The sequence below is a fragment of the Hyla sarda genome, chromosome 2 (assembly GCF_029499605.1).
Source record: "Hyla sarda isolate aHylSar1 chromosome 2, aHylSar1.hap1, whole genome shotgun sequence".
Lineage (NCBI taxonomy): Eukaryota > Metazoa > Chordata > Amphibia > Anura > Hylidae > Hyla > Hyla sarda.
In genome coordinates, this window is record NC_079190.1 from 164,872,090 (window position 1) to 164,895,371 (window position 23,282).

Genomic DNA, 23,282 nt, shown 5'->3' on the forward strand with positions numbered 1-23,282 from the left:
CAGCAAATTGGAAATGCCTTACCATACCTTTTATGGTGACGGCGATTCTTAAGAACTTCCTGAGGGCAGGAAATATAGGGACATGAAGGTATGCATCCTTCAAGTCTATAGTGACCATGAGATCTTGTGGGTTCAGGATACTGACCACCGAGCGAATGGTTTCCATTCTGAACCGCCTTTTCCTTATAAATCGGTTTAGGTAGCGCAGGTCTATTATCATGCGCCAGTCGCCATTTGGTTTGGGAACCAAAAATATCGGGGAGTAGACGCCAGATCCTCTTTGATCTGGGGGAACTTCTTCCAAAGCTTGCTTTCCCAAGTATTGGAGAACTGAGGTTTCTATGACAGCCTGTTTTGGCTGAGGAAGTAACTTTGTTAAGACAAACTTCCTTGGGGGAGGGGAGGTAAATTCTATCCTGTACCCCGACTGAATAACCTTCAGAACCCAGGGATCCTGGATTTCTTGCATCCAGGTTGTAAGGAATAAACTTAAACGTCCTCCTACTGGAGGAGGATGGGCAGATAGATTCTCTGCAACAAACACTTGAGGGGAAGGGAGAGGGAAAACGTTGGTGGATGTCAGTGGAGAGTCATAGCTCGGCCTTCCGGTCTTTACCGCGGCCGCGACCTCCACCACGTTTTTGAAAGGACTGACGTCTCTGGGATCTAGGAGGGCCCTGGGACTTCCCCCCTCTTGCTCTACCTTTACCCCGAAAGGCCTGAAAAGGAAGGCACCTGCCTTTTTTGTCAGCATAACCTTCCATTATGCGATCCAGCTCAGAACCAAATAGCCAAGTAGGCTCGAAAGGCATCCCACACAAGTTAAACTTGGAGGTGTTGTCCGCTACCCAAGGGCGTAACCACAAGGGACGTCTGCTAGCAGAAGCGAGTGCCATGGACTTGGCAGCTAGCTTAAGGTGTTGCTGGGAGGCCTCGCAGAGGAAGTCTATACCAAGGAGGAGTGTCTTGAAGCTGTCCAAGATGTCTTCCCTAGGGACATTGTTGTCAATCTCAGTCTGTATGCGCTCCACACGCTCCTTCACGAAGTCAGACACTTCTCCCGAGGCAATAGCCACAGAGGCAGACGGTGATGCTGCTGAATATGTGCGTCTGAGAAGGGAATCCACCTCCCTATCAAGCGGGTCCTGGAGGTTGCTTCCATCATCCGCGGGAACCAAGACTCTCTTGGACAGTTTATTTACTGCCATATCAACCTTAGGAGGTGGCATCCAGGAATCAGATTCCGCGTCCGAGAGAGGGTACATCAATTTGAAGGTACGAGTGACAAGCGCAGGTTTATCTGGGTGCTTCCACTCAGCCTTCATAATCTTTTTGCGTGCATCATTCACCTTGAAAACCCAAGGTTCTCTAGAGGTGGATGCAGAGGCTTCCCCTTGGTCAACATCCTGGTCCCTTGACCGGATGGACCTAAGTAATCTCTGCGTCTTTTCCGCAGGGAAAAGAGGCGGACACATCTTCACCTCAACAGGCTGTTCAGACTGTACAGATGACCTCTGGTCCAATACATCGATCGACATAACGGATTCTTCCGCCACAGAAGGAGGAGTGGATTCAGTTCTAGCTCTTTTGGGAACAAGAGCACTCTTAATTTCAGATATGGAATTTCCCATAAACTCCTTCATCCAGATGAACATGTCCTGGACAGTAGGTTCAGCTGGATTAGGGGGTGGACGGCAACCGGGACACCTGTTATATTCGTAAGCGTCCGGAAGCGGAGTGCCGCAATTGGCGCAAGCTAGATGGCGTTTTTTGGCGCTAGCCTTACGACCACCAGAGTGTGGGTCACTAGAGGAAGGAGTAGACATGACTCTGGAAAGAAAGAAAATAAGTTAGGGATAATAAACAAAATTATTATCGCCCTAACGCCAAATAGAGAGGGAGAGATACCTATAATGCAGATAGGAGCTCTAACCACTAATGCTAGGCTTGTAAATAGGACTAGCTATGATGGCAGCAGAGACTGAATGAAGGTCTCAGCTGTCTTTATATGGGAAAGGGCCCGGAAGCCCCGCCCCCTTCAGAGAAGACCAGCCTGCAATAGGCTGAAACACCCGGAAGGGAATTTTAATAAAAATTATCCACTGAGCCCTTCCCTAACTAGGAAAGGGCTCACGCCTGACTTTTCACCTAAGTATAAAACTTAAAAGGCAGCGCAAAGCGCTGAAGAAAGTGAGGCCGGGACCGGAAGTCGTCAGATGACGTACTTCCGGTCCACGGCTCGCACAGTGTAATGGAGGCGAGCGTGCGCCGAGACACGTGGGACGCCAGGCGGGTAAGAAAAAAACCCGCAGCGGCATCCCTAATGCTATGAGGGATCACCGGATCCTTGTAGCAATAAAATAGTCAAAACAAATAGTTTTAAGATAAACCAGGCCGGAGGCCCAGATAATATAAAGAGAAAAAAACAGGGGGCAGTTGAAAAAGGTACTGCGCCCCAAAAATATCTCCCCAAAACAGGGGAGACATCCAGGCAGGCTCCAAAGGAGCCTGCACCGTCCTGCTGTCCTTACACAGGACAGAAAAAAAGCGAGATGGCCTAGGGGAGGAGGCCTTTTATGGGGGGGCTAATTAATTTAAATTGCTTGGGCGGAATTAAAAATTCCACCGTCCTGCCAGCTTCACAGGGGCAGAACACCCCACTTGTGCTGCTGGTTAGGACGTAAGGGAAACCCTGCTTTCACCTTTTTTGCACCATTTGTAGACACAAACTGTCTAAAGACAATGATAAATGTCGGCCTTTGTGTGTATTCGAGCTAAACCAAAAAAAGGGAGGAAAAAAAGCATATTGGACATAATGTCACACCAAACTCAAAAAATGGGCTGGACAAAATTATTGGCATCCTTTCAACATTGTAGATAAATGTGACGGATCCTAGAGTCACCCTATCTACCTGGATGGACTTTAGGACATCACTATTTGTAGCCCTCAGTTGATGTTGTCCAGTGACATAAAGTTCAGAGTTAAAATACTTTTATTTACTGTTTTCATACACTTTCTGCACACGGTCCACTTTCTGTGCACAATACACCTTTTTGCACACTGTCCACCTCCTTTACACAATACACCTTTTTGCACACTGTCCACCTCCTTTACACAATACACCTTTTGCACATGGTTCCCATTTTGCACACGGTTCACCTTTTGTACAATACACTTATTCTACACATGATTCTCCTTTTTGCACACAGTCCAACTTCTGCACACCTCCACCTTTTGCACTCAAGGCACTGTATAGGGAGAGCTAATCAACTTTATTGGATTATCTTCCAGACTGGCTGTCACCTGTATTCTCTTTACTGACCCTTCCCCCTGTGATGTCTTTCCTATAAAAGAAGACACTTGTTCCACAATAAAGAGCTCTGATTTTATACCTGAAGACTGGTGTTGCCTGGTTCTTTGGGTACAAGGATGCAATAATCTCTAGTTCTGCCTGGGGATATTGCCTGTGATCTGCTGGGGCTTGTCATCAGGAAGGAGAAGTCACTTTTGGCGGAGTCAGTGCCTCACAATAAATAAGATTGTTTCAAGCATGTGATGCTCCTTTAAACTCACCTGGGGCAAGTAATAGGTGTGGGAAATATAAAAATCACACCTGAAAGCAGATAAAAAGGAGAGAAGTTCACTTAGTCTTTGCATTGTGTGTCTGTGTGTGCCACACTAAGCATGGACAACAGAAAGAGGAGAAGAGCACTGTCTGAGGACTTGAGAACCAAAATTTTGGAAAAATATCAACAATCTTAGGGTTACAAGTAGAGATGAGCAAAGTTACAGTGATTCGATTCATCACGAACCTGGCGGCTCGGCGTTTGCTGACTTTAGCCTGCATAAATTAGTTCAGCTTTCAGGTACTCCGGTAGGCTGGAAAAGGTGGATACAGTCCTACGAGACTCTCTCCTAGGACTGTATCCACCTTTTCCAGAGCACCTGAAAGCTGAAATAATTTATGCAGGCTAAAGTCAGCAACTGCCGGGCCGAGAAGTTTATGACGAATCAAATTACTGTAACTTTGCTCATCTCTAGTTATAAGTCCATCTCCAGAGATCTAGATTTGCCTTTGTCCACAGTGCACAACATTATCAAGAAGTTTACAACCCATGGCACTGTAGAAAATCTCCCTGGGCATGGATAGATGAGAAAAATTGATGAAAGGTGTCAACGCAGGATAGTCCAGATGGTGGATGTTACACTCGGCGCTCCGGCCACTTGCGCTGGCAGTTAGTGCATTGCCCCGCTTTCCTCTGCTGCCGGCGGGGCTGGGATTCGCATCGCCCCTCGTGACGTCACGCCCGGCCCCTCGTGACGTCACGCCCGCTCCCTCAACCAAAGTCTATGGGAAGGGGGCGCGACCTCTGTCACGCCCCCTTCCCATAGACTTTCGTTGAGGGGCCGGGTGTGACGTCACGAGGGGGCGGCCGCGAACACGGAAGCCTGCACACAGCGTTCAGAGTAATGAACTTCAGGACGCTGGGAGCGGAGCTCCGAAAGGCAGGGCAGTGCACAACCCCTTTAAGCATGCCTATTGTCTGTTAGCCTTGCCCGTGTATTTTGACCCTTCAGCTACGTTATTTGACTACGCACCTTTGTCTCCTGCCCTGACCTTCTGCTACGTCTGACTACGCCTTTGCCCCATCCTTCTGTACCTCATCTTGCCCAGTTACCTGTAAGGTCGAGTTGTATCGGGGGTAGCGACCTGGGTGTCCCCTGCTGCAGCAAGCCCATCCTGCCTTGTGGCGGGCTCTGGTGAAGACCAGTGGCACCTTAGACTCCGCTCCCCGATACGGCCTGTGTCATCTGCCACACAGGTTGGAGGATCCACATCCAACAGCGCTGCTACTACTACTACTGTGAGTGTTACAGTGGATAAGCAGCCCCAAACAAGTTCCAAAGATATTCAAGCTGTCCTGCAGGCTCAGGGAGCATCAGTGTCAGCGCAAACTATCTGTCAACTTTTAAATGAAATGAAACGCTATGGGAAAATGTCTTGTTGACAGATGAGACCAAGATAGAGCTTTTTGGTAAAGCACATCATTCTACTTTTTACTGAAAACGGAATGAGGCCTACAAAGAAAAGAACACAGTACCTACAGTGAAATATGGTGGAGGTTCAATGATATTCTGGTGTTGTTTTACTGCCTCTGGCACTGGGTCCCTTGAATGTGTGCAAGGCATCATGAAATATGAGGATTACTAACGGATTTTGGGTCACACTGTACAGCCCAGTGTCAGAAAGCTGGGTTTGCATCCGAGATCTTGGGTCTTCCAACAGGACAATGACCCCAAGAATATATGTCAAAAAGCACCCAGAAACGGATGGCAACAAAGCGCTGGAGAGGTCTGAAGTGGCCAGCAATGACTCCAGATCTAAATCCTATTGAACTCCTGTGGAGAGATCTTAAAATTGCTGATCAGGAAATGCACCCTTCCAATAAGAGAGACCTGGGGCAGTTTGCAAAGGAAGAGTGGTCCAACATTCCGGCTGAGAGGTGTAAGAAGCTTATTGATAGTTATAGCAAGCGACTGATTTCAGTTATTTTTTCCAAAGGGTGTGCAACCAAATATTAAGTTAAGGGTGCCAATAATTTTGTCCAGCCCATTTTGGAGTTTGGTGTGACATTATGTCCAATTTCCTTTTTTCCCTTCCTTTTTTGCTTTAGTTCCAATACACACAAAAGAAATAAATGTGTATAGCAAAACGTGTTACTGCAATCCTTTTCTGTGAGAAATTTCAGGGTTGCCAACACTTACGGCCATGACTTCTAAAAGAGGCTTTCATTTTGGCAATGTAACTCTGGAGCTCTGTCAGGTGACCATCGGGTTCTTGGTCACCCACCCCTATCAAGGTTTTTCTGTCCACATTTGCTCACCTTGGCCATGCCAACAGCTCTAGGAAGGATCCTAATGGATTCCAACTTCAATAATCATAGAGACCATTCTTCTTTATCACCTTTTAGAGCTGCAGCATTTTTTTCAGTGCTTTTCTCCAGATCTATGCATCTACACAATCAGCATTGAAAGTGTACAAACAATTCCCTTCCTTGTTTTGGCTTTCCTCTGTTATGTGCTGTATGCTGTAGTACCTTATTAAGACAGTTGTGTTTTTACAAATCATGTACATATATAACGCATGTTTTTTTTTATTTTATTTGCAAACCTGATCTTACTGTGGCATTCTGAGGTAAAATAAAACCTCCTTCACGTCAGAATTTTGAATCAGTATTTGTAAGCCAAAAACTGAAGTGGGTATAAACACTGAAGAAGTGCACATCTCTTTGCTTCAGTTTTCCTTTATGATCTGTTTTTGGTTTTGGCTATGTGAATTCTTGAAAGAAAACTGACAGCTGGTTCACTTGCACTAAACTCAATACACAGTGTACCCTACCGGGATCTGTGGTCCGATTCTGGAGATAGACCTATTATGTGCCTCCAATGCTATTATGTTAATCGCTGACTTTGCACAATGGAGGTGGGACCCGAAATACCCGGCATTCCTGTCTCTGTGCCCTCCACTAAGCAATGACGGCTATTAACGGGGCTATCTCCAGATCCGGGTAAGTTATACTGTATTTTTCGCCCTATAGGACGCACCGGCGTATAAGACGCACCCAATATACAGGTGCAAAATCTAAAAATATTAAGATTTTGAACCCAATAGTGGTCTTCAACCTGCGGACCTCCAAATGTTGCAAAACTTTATATATATTTAGATACCATAAAAGCAATTATCTAGTATAACAAATGTGTTATGTCTTTCTGCTCATTTCTGGCAATTTGAAATCCTAGGTGGTTTTAGTATGGAGTGTATAGCAGTCATGCTTCTCCTGTACTTACAACTTAAAATCATGACAATTGCTGGTAAAAGGTGTGTGGTTATCACGTCTGGGCCACAATGTGTATTGGAACCCTAAGGCAGGGTTCATAATAGCGTAATACACACATTTTTGCATCCAGTTAAGGTCATCAAACCCATGGTCAGACTGGAACCCACAGCCGTACTATGATTGTACAAATGCATCCATATTCCACTGGTGTAAACACAACGTAATAGTATGTAGCGAGCTAAGAGTATATTGACAACATTCAATTACAGTTATATAACTGTTACCATAACAAGGACTATTTAAAGGGTACCTCTCATCAAATAAACTTTTGATATATTTTAGATTAATGAATGTTGAATAACTTTCCAATAGCATTTTAATGAAAAATATGCTTCTTTCTATTGTATTTTTCCTGATCAGTCCTGTCAGCAAGCATTTCTGACTCATGCTGGAGTCCTAAACACTCAGAGCTGCCAGCCTGCTTTGTTCACAGCCAAAGCAGGCTGGCAGCTTGTAGTGTTTAGGACTCCAGCATGAGTCTTAAATGCTTGCTGCCAGGACTGGTAGGGAGACCCCTAGTGGTCCTTTCTTCAAAGTGGAAAATTAAATAGAAAGAAGCATATTTTTTAATAACATGCAATTGTAAAGTTATTCTGCATACATTAATCTATAATATATCAAAAGTTTTTTTGATGAGAGGTACCCTTTAATATATAATAAATGTTAAATTGTGGGGTGCTGCAAGAGAACTATGCTGTGCATTTAAACTGTAGATACACTTATCATTGGCCACAGGATTTCACCATAATACAATACGGGAATTCCCATAATATAAGTTATCCCAATGTGGGAAAATGTGTGGAGACTAGTAAAGTCTGCCTCACAGTTGTAGAATTTTCCATCAAAATTTTTAAAGCGGTAACATTTTTTTTTTCAATCAACTGGTGCCAGAAAGTTAAACAGATATGTAAATTACTTCTATATAAAAATCTTAACCCTTCCAGTACTATCAGCTGCTGTATGCTCTTTTATTTTCTTTTTGAATTTCTTTTCTGTCTGACCACAGTGCTCTCTGCTGGCACCTCTGTCCATTTTAGGAACTGTCCAGAGTAGGAGCAAATCCCCATACCAAACCTATCCAGTATTTTGGCTGTTTTTGTTTTTATATTTTTGAGCCAAAACCAGAAGCGGGACTATTTGTATGATTTTGTATGTCTTCCATGTTTTGTACCCCTTACTGCTTTTTATTTAAAACATTCCTGATGCAAACTCTTGACCAAATATAGTGCTGTGTGAAAGTGGCCTAAATATAAATATATATATATATATATATATATATATATATATATATATAGTAGTTAGGAGTAGCCGTATTAGTCCAGTGATGCAAAATGCTAAATCATCATTTTATATATATATATATATATATATATATATATATATATATCTTGCTTTGTTTGTATGTTTTCTTAGTGAATGAATGTACAGTAGAAGAAGCATTTAATCTACTTTGTGTGTTGCTTTAAAGATTTTCACCTCTAACTCGGGGTACTCTGCTAGCACTTCTGTTTCAAATGAGCCAATAAAATCTGATTGGAAATGAAAGTCAGTGTTGAATCTGAACTTGTTTGCCCATATTAACTGAGTACCAGGCTGGCAGAAATATCTCATTGTTTCCAGAAGTTTATCAAGACAGGTGTGATGGTAGACAACATCGGCAGCAATAATATAATCAAACACGCAAGTACTTGGAAAGTTTCTTTGAAGGTCGTGTCCCCATATCAGCTCTCGCACTTCAGGGATATGCAAGCAGCGCCCTTTTGTGTTTCTTGACAAATTAAATCTCAGATTTCCCAGTAGGTCGGGCAGGTCAGTTGCAATGACGCGAGCCCCTAAAAGAGGAAATCGTTTCCATACTGAACTGTGAGCGCATGGGTTGGGTGCACCTTAAAACAATAACACTCCATTGACAAGCAATTAGTTGGGATTTAGTCAGCGGTTAGTGTATGCACACTGTATACTAAACCATTCACAGACCTAAGATACATGCCACAATCGATACCAAACCAGTTCCAGAGCCGATTTCCAGAATTTTCTTGTCCTTTAAATTAAATCCATCTTTCTTTTCTTCAAGGAAGTAACATAATGCTTTTGCCTGAAATGAGTGAAACAATTTTGAAATGTTATTTTTTATTTATTTATTTATCTAAATAAAAATTGTTATATTACTACATCATTATGAAATACTATCTTACTATTCTAGAAAGTACAAAATCTTTAATGATATTCTAATATCCTATAGTTCACTTTTGTCTACTGTCTTCCAGGCCCAACCGACATTTTGGGGGGAATTTATCATTATTGTCTGTGGTGGACGTGTTACAGTCAATCATTTTCAGCAGTGAAAGTGCTCAGTTGATTGTGGCGTCTGACATAAAAAAATTAAATGTTCCTGGCTGCTCAGTGGAGCTGGTGAAACTGCGGTGTCCCAATCAGCGGAGGGGACGAAGGGAGGGACGAAGGGAGGGACGTTATCTGCCTCCTCATCATCCGATTGAAGCTCCCATGCTCCAGGAAGCCATGACAGCCAGGAGCAATGGAGCACTGGTAACAGTGATCAAGGCCATGCTATGGCAGAGCATTGATCAGGGTATGCAATCTAAAGATTGCATGTAATAGTCCGCTATGGGAACTAAGAAATTGAAAAAAGGTTGAAAAAAAGTTTTAATCATTTTATAAATAAAATGATGTAAACAAAAATAAACTGCGTGTTCAAAATGTCTGTACTATTAAAATATAATGCTGTATAAGGCGTAAATGTAAAATAAAATTCCAAAGTTCAGAATTGCGTATATTTGATCACTTCATATACCATAAAAAATGTATAAAAAGTGATAAAAACTACAGATTATGGTGCAAAAAATTTGCCCTCACACCACCATATATGGAAAAATAAAAAAGTTATAGGGGTCAGAAGATGAAAATTTTACACATTCAAATTTTCGTACAATAAGTTATAATTTTTTTTAAAGTAGTAAAATAAAATTAAACCTAATAAATTGGGTATCGTTGTAATCTTGTGAACCTACAGAATAAGGATGTTGTGTCATTTTTACCAAAAAGTGCACTGCAAAGCAATAATATTCCCTAAAAGTCTCAAAATGTAGATTTTTTTTTATTTTGCCCCACAACTAATTTTTTTTTGTTTTGCTATAGATTTTGTGGTGAAATGACTGATGTCATTACAAAGTACTTTGGTGGCGCAAAAAACAAGCCCTCAAATGGGTCTGTGGATGAAAAATTAGAAGTGTTATGAATATTAGAAGGTAAGAAGGAAAAAAAAAGTGCAAAAGTTGAAAATCCCTGCATTTTTAGTACAATACTATGGCAGACGCCATCTTGTCTGAGCTGTTTTTAACAACACTGACATGGACATAAACACAATAGACTGGCCTCAACCCTTTTTGCTTTTCCTGTAAATGGTGTCCTACGGCCGTCACCCCCCCTCCCATAGACTTGCATTGAGGAGGCGTGGCCGTGATGTCACGAGGGGCTAGTTCAGCCTAGTTAACAGAATAAAAATAGTAAGACTTCAGGATTATTTTATAATATAGACAAAAGTCAAAAGAAAAAAAAATATGTTTCATATGAAAAATGTATTTCAACAATAGGAAAATGCTCTTTACATTTTTCCCTGTGAGAGGTACATACCCTAAAGTAAAAAAGGGGTCAGGAACAGAAGAAATCTAATATGGATGAATAAAAATGTTAAGTGGGAAATAAATAGCAAAAAGAAAGAATTTAAGCTACTAAAACAGGAAGGCAGTGAATAAGCAATAAAAAGCTATAGGAAATAAAAAATAAGTTAAAATAAAGTTAAAACTTAAATGTGTTGGCTCTTTAAAAAGTGTTTATCTCTTTCTTTCTTTCCTACTGCACTTATGTCCTGCATGTTTAATGTTTATACTGTATTATACAACCTTGTATGCATGGCCACAATATGAGACCTTCTAACAATTTGTTATCCATCCTTTGTGCTTATGTAAGGTGTTTACATTCATCTTGCTCTTTAAGGTAATGTCATTATAATAAAATAGGGACAAAATATAAGAATATGTTTATACCCTCTTAGGTTGAACTGTAGGTAAGTGAACCTAAGAGGGTATGTTGTTTGCTTTTAACCGTGCAATATTCTCTTTGACGGATTTCTGCTTTGTTTGTGTTTTTGTGCATTTCTTTGCTATGCAGATTTGTATTCTGTGAAAAAACACATATGCAAAATGCACAGCATAATAGCATAATTACGTGTCATGTGACCCTACCCTAAAACATCAAAATAAACAGTCTACCAGGTCCAGATGGCATTCACCTCTATATTGTAAGGAAGTTCAGTTAGGTCATAGACATACCCTTATTTCTAAAATTTGTGAACTCTATAGTGACAAGGTTAGTTCCTCAGGACTGGTGCATATTAAACATGTGCAAATATTAAAGGGGTATTCCGGGCAAAAACATCTTATCCAAAGGATAGGAGATAAGATGTCTGACCGCGAGGGGACCACGGCTGGGACCCCCCATCGATCTCGCTGCAGCAGCTGCATTCTATGCGGGGCTGTGTCTCCAGTTTTGGAAACCTCCAGGTTTCCGGGACTGAGGATTTGACATCACGCCATGCCCCCTCCATTCATATCAATGGGAGGGGGCATGACGGCCATCACTCTCCCTCCCATAAACATGAAAGGAGGGGGCGTGGCGTGACGTCCCGTCCCCAGTCCCGGAAACCCGGTGGTTTCCAAAACTGGAGACGCAGCCCCGCATAGAATGTGGGTGCTTCAGGGAGATTGCAGGGGGTCCCAGTATGCGGGCCCCCCTGCGATCAGACATCTTATCTCCTATCCTTTGGATAGGGGATAAGATGTTTTTGCCCAAATACCCCTTTAACTAAGTAAGTCTGTAAACTATAGGACTATACGTTTAACATTGTTACATGTAAATTGTTTGAAGGTTTTCTAAGAGATGCTATACTGGAGTATCTTGATAAAAAATAAATGTATGACTCCATATCAGCATGGCTATTAACGGTCCTGTTAAATAACCTGATCAGCTTTTATGAGGAGGTGAGCTCCAGACTGGACCAGGGGGAATCACTGGATGTTGTATATATCTTGATTTCTCAAAAGCATTTGATTTTGTGTCACATGAAAGGTTAGTACATAAAAGAAGAATACTTGGGCTGGGGGAAAGTGTGGGCAAGTAACTAGATAAGGGATAAGAGGGTGGTTATAAATGGTACATACTCTGATTGGGTAACTGTTACGAGTGGGGTACAACAGGTCAGTATTGGGCTCTATACTATTTAATATATTTATTTTAGACCTTGTAGAAATAAAGTACCTTTGTTAAGGGTCAGACTAAAGTAGTTAACACTGTTGCTAATGGATCTAGATAAATTGTAGGCTTGGGCTAAGAAGTGGCAGATGAGGATTAAAGGGGTTAGCCACTATAAGGTGATTTTAGTACATACCTGCCAGACAGTAATGCACATGCTTAGGAAGGGATCCGCGCTTGTCTTGGGGCTAAATGGCTATGTTGTCAGATTACTATAATGCTAGGGCTATCTTTTTGTGAACGTGCTATTTCCTGTTGGAGTTCGTTCCCTCAAACTACATGTCCCATGATTCCTTGTTTGTAAGTGTAAGGTCACTTTTCTCCCTCCTTTCTTTCCATGCAATAGACCAGTTTTCTGACCAGGGTGCCTCCAGCCGTTGCAAAACTACAATTCTTACAAAATGATCTCCCTCCCACCCAGCAGCCGCTCCCCACACTGAAGCAGACAGGCATCCTCTGAACACTTGACTAGCGATGTAATGTCTCGGGCCGCACTGCAACCTGGGAAAACCCATCCATTTTGTATGATGTAAATAAACATTGGGGCAAAAGTCACAGAAGAATTGCGAGACCACCATCAAACAAAGGTATGGACACTATATTCTTAACTACACCAACTTTACAGCCCCTGTAGCATAGTCAGATAAAAAAAAATCCTGGAATACCCCTTGCTAAATCTAAGATTATGCACATGGGAAGGGGAAATTGATGCTGAGATTACCTACTACTTTACATAGAAAAACACTGGGTACAATTTACAAAATAAGGATTCTTTACCGATCAGTGAGACCAATAAGCACATTATATTTCTTCATGTAAATACTTTCAAGGACTCTATCCAAACACATAACACGTATATTTCAGCCGCCAAAAAAAAACACTATTTAAACCTTGTGAATGCATAGTATAAATAACAATATTCCAACTGAGAAGCAATTTACCGTATTTTTCGCCATATAAGATGCACTTTTTCTTCCCCAAAACTGGGGGGAAAAAGTCGGTGCGTCTTATACGGCGAATACACCCCTATCGCGGCGGTCCCTGCGGCTAATACAGGACATCACCGATCGCGGTGATGCCCTGTATTAACCCTTCAGATGCGACGATCAAAGCTGACTGCCGCGTCTGAAGGGAAAGTGACAGTAACCCGGCTGTTCAGTCGGGCTGTTCGGGACCGCCGCGATTTCACCGCTGCGGTCCCGAACAGCCCGACTGAATAGCCGGGTTAGTGCTTATAGGACACCGGGAGGGACCTTACCTGCCTCCTCGGTGTCTTCTCTGTTCAGGGATCCCCTGTATGGCCGATGCTCTCCTTTCTCGTCATCACGTCATCGCGTACGTGCGTCGGCGTGCGTCGGCGTGCGTAACGACGTGATGACGGCGACGGAAAGCGAGGATACCCGGCCGGCAGCAGAGACGTTCCGGAGCGACGGGGACACGACGACAGGACAGCATGCTGGGAGTTGTAGTTTTGCAACATCTGGAGGTCCACAGGTTGAAGACCACTATTGGGTTCAAAATCTTAAATTTTTTTGATTTTGCACCTAAAAATAGGGTGCGTCTTATACGCCGATGCGTCCTATAGGGCGAAAAATACGGTATATGGAGAGTAAGCAAAGTGCTCCTAGATAGTATTTACCTGTGTCCTGTAGGCTTGTTCATAATTGTTTCATATTTATAAATAATGGGAGACTTGCATCATTTCCAGGTGTACTGGATACATGATAACAGTTCTGGATGGCTAATAATGTCCTGCCAACTGGGACACAGTAGTTTTCTAGAAGGACTTCCTCCTCTTGTACAGTAAGGAGTATAGTAGTAATGTCCGTAGTAGAGAGCAAGTGGGCAACTAGTATACCACAATTTCTTTTCTCTTGAATTTATATGACGTCAGATGGGTACAGTAAAGGGCTCATGGTCTTGGAATCCCTATAAAAGGGAAACTCCAGTGAAAAACAAATGTTTTTAACCCCTTACGGACCACAGGTTTTTTCATTTTTGCACTTTCATTTTTTCCTCCTCACCAACGCTTTTAATTTTCCACCTACAGACCCATATATTGTTTTTTGTGCCACCAATTTAACTTTGAAATTACTTCAATCATTTTACCACAAAATCTACGGAGAAACCAGAAAAAAAAATATTTGTGGGGCTAAAATGAAAAAATAAAAAAAACAGCATTTTGTAACTTTCGGGGGCTTCCATTACTACGGTAATGACACCTTATCTTTGTTCTGTATGTACATACAAAAATGATACCCTACTTATATAGGTTTGATTTTTTTTTTTTTTACTTCTGTTAAAATTTTTTAACTTTATGCAAGAAAATTAGTATTAAAATTTTCCTCTTCTGACCCCTATAACTTTTTTTATTTTTCCGTATACGGGAATGTGTGAGGGCTCATTTTTTTCGCTATGATCTGAAGTTTTCATTGGTTGTTTTGATGGGACTTTTTGATCGGGTTGTATACATTTTTTTTAGGGTATACAAAGTGACCAAAAATACAAAATTTAGGATTTTGGTATTTTTTTTACGTGTACGCCATTGACAGTGCGGTTTCATTAACCTTATATTTTTATAGTTTGGAGATTTACGCAGGCGGCGATACCACATATGTTTATTTTTATTATGTTTATATATTTTTTATATGGAATTCGAGAAAAGGAGGTGATTTAAACTTTTATAAGGAAAGGGTTACTGTGTGTGTTTGTAAACTTTTTTAAAACTTTTTTTTACACTTTTAGTTCCCTTAGGGGACTTTTAGGAGGAATAATTTGATTCCTTATACAGATCAATGTGGTTCCATATAACCACATGGATCTGTGTGCTCTGCGCTCGATTGATAAAGCTTGGTCTTGCCAGGCTTTATCATTCACAGTGCAGCAGCCAACACATGAGGAGAGGTAAGCCCTCCGGCTACCTAAGAAGTGGATCGCCCCACCCCCCGCGGGAGCCCGTGCCGTACCTGCTTAACAGCACATGTATACACATCTATGGTGGTTAAGGGGTAAAATTGACTGGTGCCAGAAAGTTAAACAGATTTGTAAATTATTTCTTTATAAAAATCTTGAAGTTGTGTAGTTCTTTCCAGTCTGACTACAGTGCTCTCTGCTGACACCTCTGTACATGTCAGGAACTGTCCAGAGTTACAGCAAATCCCCATGGAAAACCTCTCCTGCTCTGGACAGTTCATGACACAGACAGAGGTGTCAGCAGAGAGCACTGTGGTCAGACTGGAAAGAACTACACAACTTCCTCTGAAGCATACAGCAGCTGATAAGTACTGGAAGCATTAAGATTTTTAAATATAAGTAATGTACAAATCTGTTTAACTATCTGGTACCAGTTAATTTAAAAACATTTGTTTTCCATTAAAGTACCTCTTTAAAGCTAAGCAAAAAATGAAGCCCCTCTATGGCTGTGTGCATGAGCTCTTACACTTGACATACTGTACTTTCTTTTGTCCATGTAAAATGGGTCATTCTTGAAATTTTATTTTAGATGATTTTACTTTGTGATATTTAAAATAGTTTACCAGATGAATAACGACAAAACAAATGAACTGTGAATCTCCCAAACCTATTTTAGGCATATTTTTTCACTGTCTGCCCTATATGTATGAAAGCAATTAAAACATTAGGCAATTAAGCCAGAATAAGGATCTGTAATTAGGACAGAAGTCAATTAGCCTTGTTAGAAAAGAAGAAACTTAGTAATTAGGTGAATTGCCCAAAGTATGCAAATGAAAATGTTTTATATTATCCTTTAGGTTCTAAGGTACAAATGGTGCACACAGCTTCATCTACATTAGTTTGCCCTTCAGTTGAGCAATGTTAATGTATAGATTCCATAATCGTTTGCCTAGCATGGTGTGAAATGATAAAAGAGCCACTTATTGTGCCTTTCATGATTAATGTTTTAGCACCAAGTGTTCAAAATCTTCGACACTTTTGCTCAGCATGATGTGTCTGTGCCGCTTGTGCATTATTAACATTATTTTCTTACACTTATCCCTTAGATCCATCACCCAGAACTTAAAATGTATTTATTGTACTTGTCACTAATAGCTGCCGACATTGGATTTCCCAAATTTGTCGACCATAACTGCATTTTTTTCAATACATTTTTGTAGAGCAGTATAGACCTAAATTAATAAGCACTTAGATTAAGAAAAGAGGTTTGCTAACATCTGGAAAGTGGCAGTGTGATGTAACAGGCCCAGGCCTGGCCTTCATCCTGGTGCCCGGGCCCACTGACCAGCATCACACTGACCAGCCAAGACAGGACATCTCTGTGGCCACTGACTAACTAAGGGTGGTTTGATTTGTTGGGCACCAAAAGCAGGAAGAAGACCAGGTCTTGAGAATGGGAGAGTGATATCAACAACACCGGGGGATCGGTGGAAGGTAAATTAAGGTGTATAATTATAGTTCTGGCAGCCCGGGGATAATGGCAAATAAAAATTTTTTTGTTGAAGTTCTCCTTTAATACCTGTAAGCACAGTATTAACCCCTTAAGGATCCGGGTTTTTTGCGTTTTTGCATTTTTGTTTTTTCCTCCTTACCTTTAAAAAATCATAACTCTTTCAATTTTGCACCTAAAAATCCATATGATGGCTTATTTTTTGCATCACCAATTCTACTTTGTAATGGCATCAGTCATTTTACCCAAAAATCTATGGCAAAACGGAATAAAGCATCATTGTGAGACAAAATTGAAAAAAAAAAAACGCCAATTTGTAAATTTGGGGGCTTCCATTTCTACACAGTACATTTTTCGGTAAAAATGACACCTTCTCTTTATTCTGTAGGTCCATATGATTAAAAGGATACCCTACTTATATAGGTTTGATTTTGTCGTACTTCTGGAAAAAATCATAACTACATGCAGGAAAATGTATACGTTTAAAATTGTCATCTTCTGACCTCTATAACTTTTATATTTTTCCGCGTATGGGGCGGTATGAGGGGTAATTTTTTGGGCCGTGATCTGAAGTTTTTAGCGGTACCATTTTAGCATTGATATGACTAATTTTTTCATGATATAAAAAGTGACCAAAAATGCACTATTTTGGACTTTGGAATTTTTTTGCGCATACGCCATTAACGTACAGCTTAATTAACTATATATTTTTAGAATTCAGACATTTCCGCATGCGGCGATACCACATATGTTTATTTTTATTTACACAGTTTTTTTTTTTTTGTTTTTTTTTTATGGGAAAAGGGGGGTGATTCAAACTTTTAATAGGGGAGGTGTTAAATGATCTTTATTCACTTTTTTTTTCACTTTTTTTTTTGCAGTGTTATAGCTCCCATAGGGAGCTATAACACTGCACACACTGATCTTTTACATTGATCTCTGGTTTCTCATAGGAAACCAGTGATCACTGATTCTGCTGCTTGACTGCTCATGCCTGGATCTGGGCAGTCATTCGGCGATCGGACAGCGAGGAGGCAGGTAGGGATCCTCCTGCTGTCATGTAAGCTGTAGCTCCCTGAGCTAACCGGCATGGTTTTACTTTCACTTTAGACGCGCCGTGGCCCCGCGTTATAGATCGGAGCGGACTCATGACCTACGCGTACATCATGGGTCCTTAAGAGGTTAAAGGATTGGTTCCATCTGAAGATGTAATCGCCTGCCTATCTACAGAACAGGTTAAAAGCTTAGCCTCAGTAAGAAAAATGTGAATAGAATAGGTAAGACAAGAAGGTGGTGGCCATATGCAAACTGATTATTTGGCTCTTTGTTTGTATGAGGTGGCTAAAGGAGTGGCTGGTGGGATGGCGTCTTATTGGCATCTTTTAAATTCTAATTCAGATACTTTGGTCTACATTATATTGGGTGTCTTACACTGAGGTCTGTATTATACGGGGGTGTCTGAAACTGGATCTGTATCATATTGGGGGTTTCATACTGGGGCCTGTATTATAGGGGATCTGATATTGGGCTCTCTTTTATAATTGTAGTCAGGTACTGAGGTCTGCGTTATACAGGGAGTCTAATACTAGGGGTCTGATACTGGGGTCTATATTATGCTACTGGGGTCTGTTTTATGCAGGGTTTATTATTGTAGTTTCTATTATAATTGGGATCAGATACTGGGGTCTATATTATGCTACTGGGGTCTGTATTATGCAGGGTTTATTACTGGAGTTTCTATTATAATTGGGATCAGATACTGGGGTCTGCATTGAACTGGGGGTCTGATACTGGAGTCTGTATTATTCTGGGGGGTCTGATACTGGAGTTGTATTATTCTGGGGGTCTGATACTGGAGTCTGTATTATTCTGGGGGTCTTATACTGGAGTCTGTATTATTCTGGGGATCTGATATTGGGGTCTGCTTTAATCCCTTGGGCACCGAGCCCATTTTGACCTTAAAGGGGTACTCTGCTGCTCAGCGTTTGAAACAAACTGTTCAAAACCTTGGAGTCGGCACCAGGAGCACGTGATGTCATAGCCCCGCCCCCTCATGGTGTCACACCCTGCTCCCTCAATGCAAGTCTATGGGAGGGGGCGTGACACAAGCTCCCGGTGCCGGCTCCAGCGTTTGGAACAGTTTGTTCCAAATGCTGAGCAGCAGAGTACCCCTTTAAGGATGGGAGCATTTTTTGCAATTCTGACCACTGTAACTTTAAGCATTAATAACTCTGGGATGCTTATACTTATGAATTTGATTCCGAGATTGTTTTTTCGTGACATATTCTACTTTATGTTAGTGGTAAATTTTTGTCGATACTTGCATCAATTTCATGAAAAATTTGAATATTTTGCATTTTTATAACTTTGAAGCTCTCTGCTTGTAAGGAATATAGACATACCAAATAAATTACATGTTGATTTACATATACAATATGTTAACTTTATATTGACATCATAAAGTTGTCATGTTTTCACTTTTGGAAGACATCAGAGGGCTTCAAAGTTCAGTAGCAATTTTCTAATTTTTCAAGTAAATTTTTAAAATCTGAATTTTTCAGGGACCAGTTGAGTTTTGAAGTGAATTTGAGGGTCTTTATGTTAGGAATACCCCATAATGGACCCCATTGTGAAAACTGCACCCCTCAACGTATTCAAAATGACATTCAGAAAGTGTGTTAACCCTTTAGGTGTTTCACAGAAATAGCAGCAAAGTGGAGGCGAAATAAAAAATCTTCATTTTTTACACTAACATGTTCTTGCACACCCAGTTTTTTTAATTTTTACAATGGGTAAAAGAAGAAAAAGCCACCCAAAATTTGTAACCCAATTTCTCTTGAGTAAGGAAATACCTCATATGTGTATGTAAAGTGCTTTGTGTGCGCACTAGAGGGCTCAGAAGAGAAGATGTGACAATGGGATTTTGGAAAGCGAATTCTGCTGAAATGGTTTTTGGGGGGGCATGTTCATTTAGGAAGCCTCCATCATCCCAGAACCGCAAAAAACACCCCACATGTCACACTATTTTGGAAACTACACCCCTCAAGGAACGTAACAAGTGGTACAGAGAGCCCTAACACCCCACAGGTGTTTGACAAATTTTCAATAAATTTGGACGTGAAAATGAGAATTTTTAATTTTTTTCACTAAAATGTTGATGTTACCCCAAATTTTTCATTTTCACAAGGAGTAATAGGTTAAAATGTCCCCCAAAATTGTAACCCCCAGTTCTCTCGAGTAAGGAAATGATCAGATGTGGATGTAAAGTGATCTGCGGGTGCACCAGAGGGCTCAAAAGGGAAGGAGCGACATTGGGGTTTTGGAAAGCGAATTTTGCTGAAATGGTTTTTGGGGGCATGTCTCATTTAGGAAGCCCTTATGGTGCCAGAACAGCGAAAAACACCCCACATGGCAACTATTTGGAAAACTACACCCCTCAAGGAACATAAAAAGGGGTACAGTGAGCCTTAACACCCCACAGGTTTTTTACAACTTTGCGTTGAAGTTTGACATGAAAATGAAAAATGTTATAGTTTTTTTTACTAAAATGCTGATGTTACCCCAAATTTTTCATTTTTAAAGGGGTAATAGGTGAAAATTTAACCCCAAATTTGTAATCCCATTTCTCTTGAGTAAGGAAATATCTCATATGTGGATGTAAAGTGATCTGCGTGTGCAATAGAGGGCTCAGAAGGGAAGGAGCGAAAATTTAATTTTGGAGAGAGGATTTGGTTGGAATAGAAGTCTGGGGCCATGTGCGTTTACAAAGCCCCCATGGTGCCAGAACAGTGGACTCCCCCCCCCCCACACACACACACATGTGACCCCATTTCAGAAACGACACCCCTCACGGAACGTAACAAGGGGTGCAGTGAGAATTTACACCCCACTGGCGTTTGACAGATCTTTGTAACAGTGGGCTGTGCAAATGAAAAATTACAGTGGACCACTGTTCCAAAAATCTGTCAGTCACCTGTGGGGTGTTATGGCTCACTATACCCCTTATTAGATCACGTGAGGGGTGTAGTTTCCAAAATGGGGTTACGTGTGGGTATTTATTGCACCCCTGTGCAAATCACCAGTTTAGGCCTCAAATGTACATAGTGCGCTCTCACTCCTGGGCCTTGTTGTGCGCCCGCAGAGCATTTTACGTCCACATATGGGGTATTTCCATATTTGGGAGAAATTGTGTTACAAATTTTGGGAGGTCTTTTTTTTCTTTTACCTCTTATGAAAATGAAAAGTAAAAATTTTTACGCTAACAGGCTGGTGTAGACCCCAACTTTTCCTTTTCATAAGGGGTTATAGGAGAAAAAGCCACCAAAAATTTGTAGTGTAATTTCTCCCGAGTACGGAAATACCCCATATGTGGCCCTAAACGGTTGCCTTGAAATACGACAGGGCTCTGAAGTGAGGAAGCCCCATGCGCATTTGAGGCCTAAATTAGGGATTTTCATAGGGGTGTACCCGGATACAAGCGTTACACTTGCCTCCTCCACCAAAAACACTGTATGTCAGTTTTCCTCAAACAGGGTGCAGTTTTCCTCTAGCTGCTGCAAAACTCCCAACATGCCTGGACAGTCAATGGACAGTCTGGATGTCCGGCAATACTGGGAGTTGTTATTTTGATACAGCTGGAGGCTCCGTTTTGGAAAAACTGACGTACATGACTTTCTTAATTTTTATTTGGGGGGGGGGGGGGGGGCGCGACAGTGTAAGGGTGTAGTGTATATGTATTGTTTTACTCTTTATTATGTGTTAGTGTATGCATGCTGGGAGTTGTAGTTATGCAACAGCTAGAGGCACACTGGTTGGGATTGGGAAACACTGAATTAGGTAACAGACTACCGCAGTGTTTCCGCACCACTGTCTGTTTCCTAAGTCAGTGTTTCCCAACTCATGTGCCTCCAGCTGTGGCAAAACTACAACTCCCAGCATGCATGGTTGGTCAGTGCATGCTGGGAGTTATAGTTTGGCAACAGCAGGAGGCACACGGGTTGGGAAACATTGAGTTAGGAAACAGACAATGTTTCCCAACCAGTGTTCCTCCAGTTGTTGCAAAACTACAACTTCCAGCATGCCCAGACAGCTGAAGGGCATATTGGGAGTTGTAGTTATGCAACTACTGGAGGAGAACAGTTTGGAGACCACTGTGTAGTGGTCTCCAAACTGTAGCCCTCCAGATGTTGCAAAACTTCAACTCCAAGCATCCCCAGACTGCCCAGGCATGCTGGGAGTTGTAGTTCAGCAATATATGAAGGGCAAGATGTTGCTGAACTACAACTCCCAGCATGCCTGGGCAGTCTCGGCATGCTTTGAATTGACATCTGGAGCACTAAAGTTTTGAAACCACTGTATAGTGGTCTCCAAACAGTGCCCTTCCAGATGTTGCAAAACTACAACTCCCAGCATTCTGAGACTGTCCAGGCATGCTGGGAGTTGTAGTTCTGCAATATCTGAAGGGCCAGATGTTACAGAACTACAACTCCCAGCATGCCTGGACTGTATGGGCATGCTGAGAGTTGTAACTTTGCAACATCTGGAAGGACACAGTTGGGAGACCACTGCACTGGCCAAAGGCTGTCTGGGCATGCTGGGAGTTGTAGTTTTGAAACTCTTAGAAGCAGCAGTGAAGATCACTTTACAGTGATCTTCACTGCTGCCTCTGACGCTGCGGCTGCCTCCACTTGCCGGTCCTCCCCTGCTCCACTCTCCGGTCCCTGGTCCTCGTCCCCGCGCTGCTCCCCTGCTCCACTCGCCAGTCCCCGCAGCCCAAGGTACCCGCCGCCATCTTTCTAGATACGTCCTTGGTCCTTAAGTACCAGGGAGCTAGGGCGTATCTGTACACCCTTCGTCCCCAAGAGGTTAAGCTGGAGGTCTGATATTGGAGTCTGTATTTTACTGTGCGTTTGTTACTGGGGGTCTGTATTATAATTGGGGTCTGATACTGGAGGCTGTATAATACTGGGAGTCTATATAACACCGGGGGTCTGATACTGTGGTCTGTATTATACTAGGGGGCTTGATGAAGGCAATCTCTCTCTGCATTGTGAGAGGGAAGAGGGTAAAGGGGAGGAGAGGAAGGTGCAATGTGATCTAGAAGGCTTGTTGAAAAAGTGATGGAGATGGGGGTAAAGTTTTACTGTTTCTGTAATGCAGCAGATAATAATGATATCATCCAATTTAGGAAGATGGGTTGTCTATAGCACAAGCGGCTGTGCACTAAATGAAATGGCTTAATAGAGTAACTGTACTGGACAACAACATTGTTCTGTCTGTTACTTCTGTTACAGAAAACAAATGCTACTCAAATGGCCTATAAAATGGCTTAGTAATAAATCTTATTTTATCCTTACAGTTGGTGGCAATATCAGTTACCAAGGAACACAATGATATGTGAGAACACTCCATCCAAGGCACTAATCCTAAACACCATTAAATAGATTAAAAGTCAAGCCCAGGTTCAATGTAACACTGGCAGAGACAAGGCAATACTTTAAACACAAGTATAGGAAGGAGAGAGTTATATGTCCAGGATATCATATTTATTCAAATAGCAAGCAAGAATTAAGTTGTTGGTGTAATCTGGAAAAAATACTAGTTTTAAGTATTTATGTGACTATAGTAATGC

General features: G+C 41.7%; 1 protein-coding gene across 1 annotated transcript in view; it reads right to left on the bottom strand.

The window, feature by feature from the left end:
- Nucleotides 1-8,265: 8,265 nt before the first annotated feature.
- METTL21C (methyltransferase 21C, AARS1 lysine) overlaps nt 8,266-23,282 on the bottom strand; it is a 39,675-nt gene continuing 24,658 nt past the window's right edge. The window contains exons 3-4 of the mRNA XM_056560491.1: nt 8,878-8,995; nt 8,266-8,732 (exon numbers count right to left, since the gene is read on the bottom strand). Coding sequence (XP_056416466.1) covers nt 8,341-8,732; nt 8,878-8,995 — 510 coding nt within the window. The 3' untranslated portion in view covers nt 8,266-8,340. The remainder of the gene's footprint in view (nt 8,733-8,877; nt 8,996-23,282) is intronic.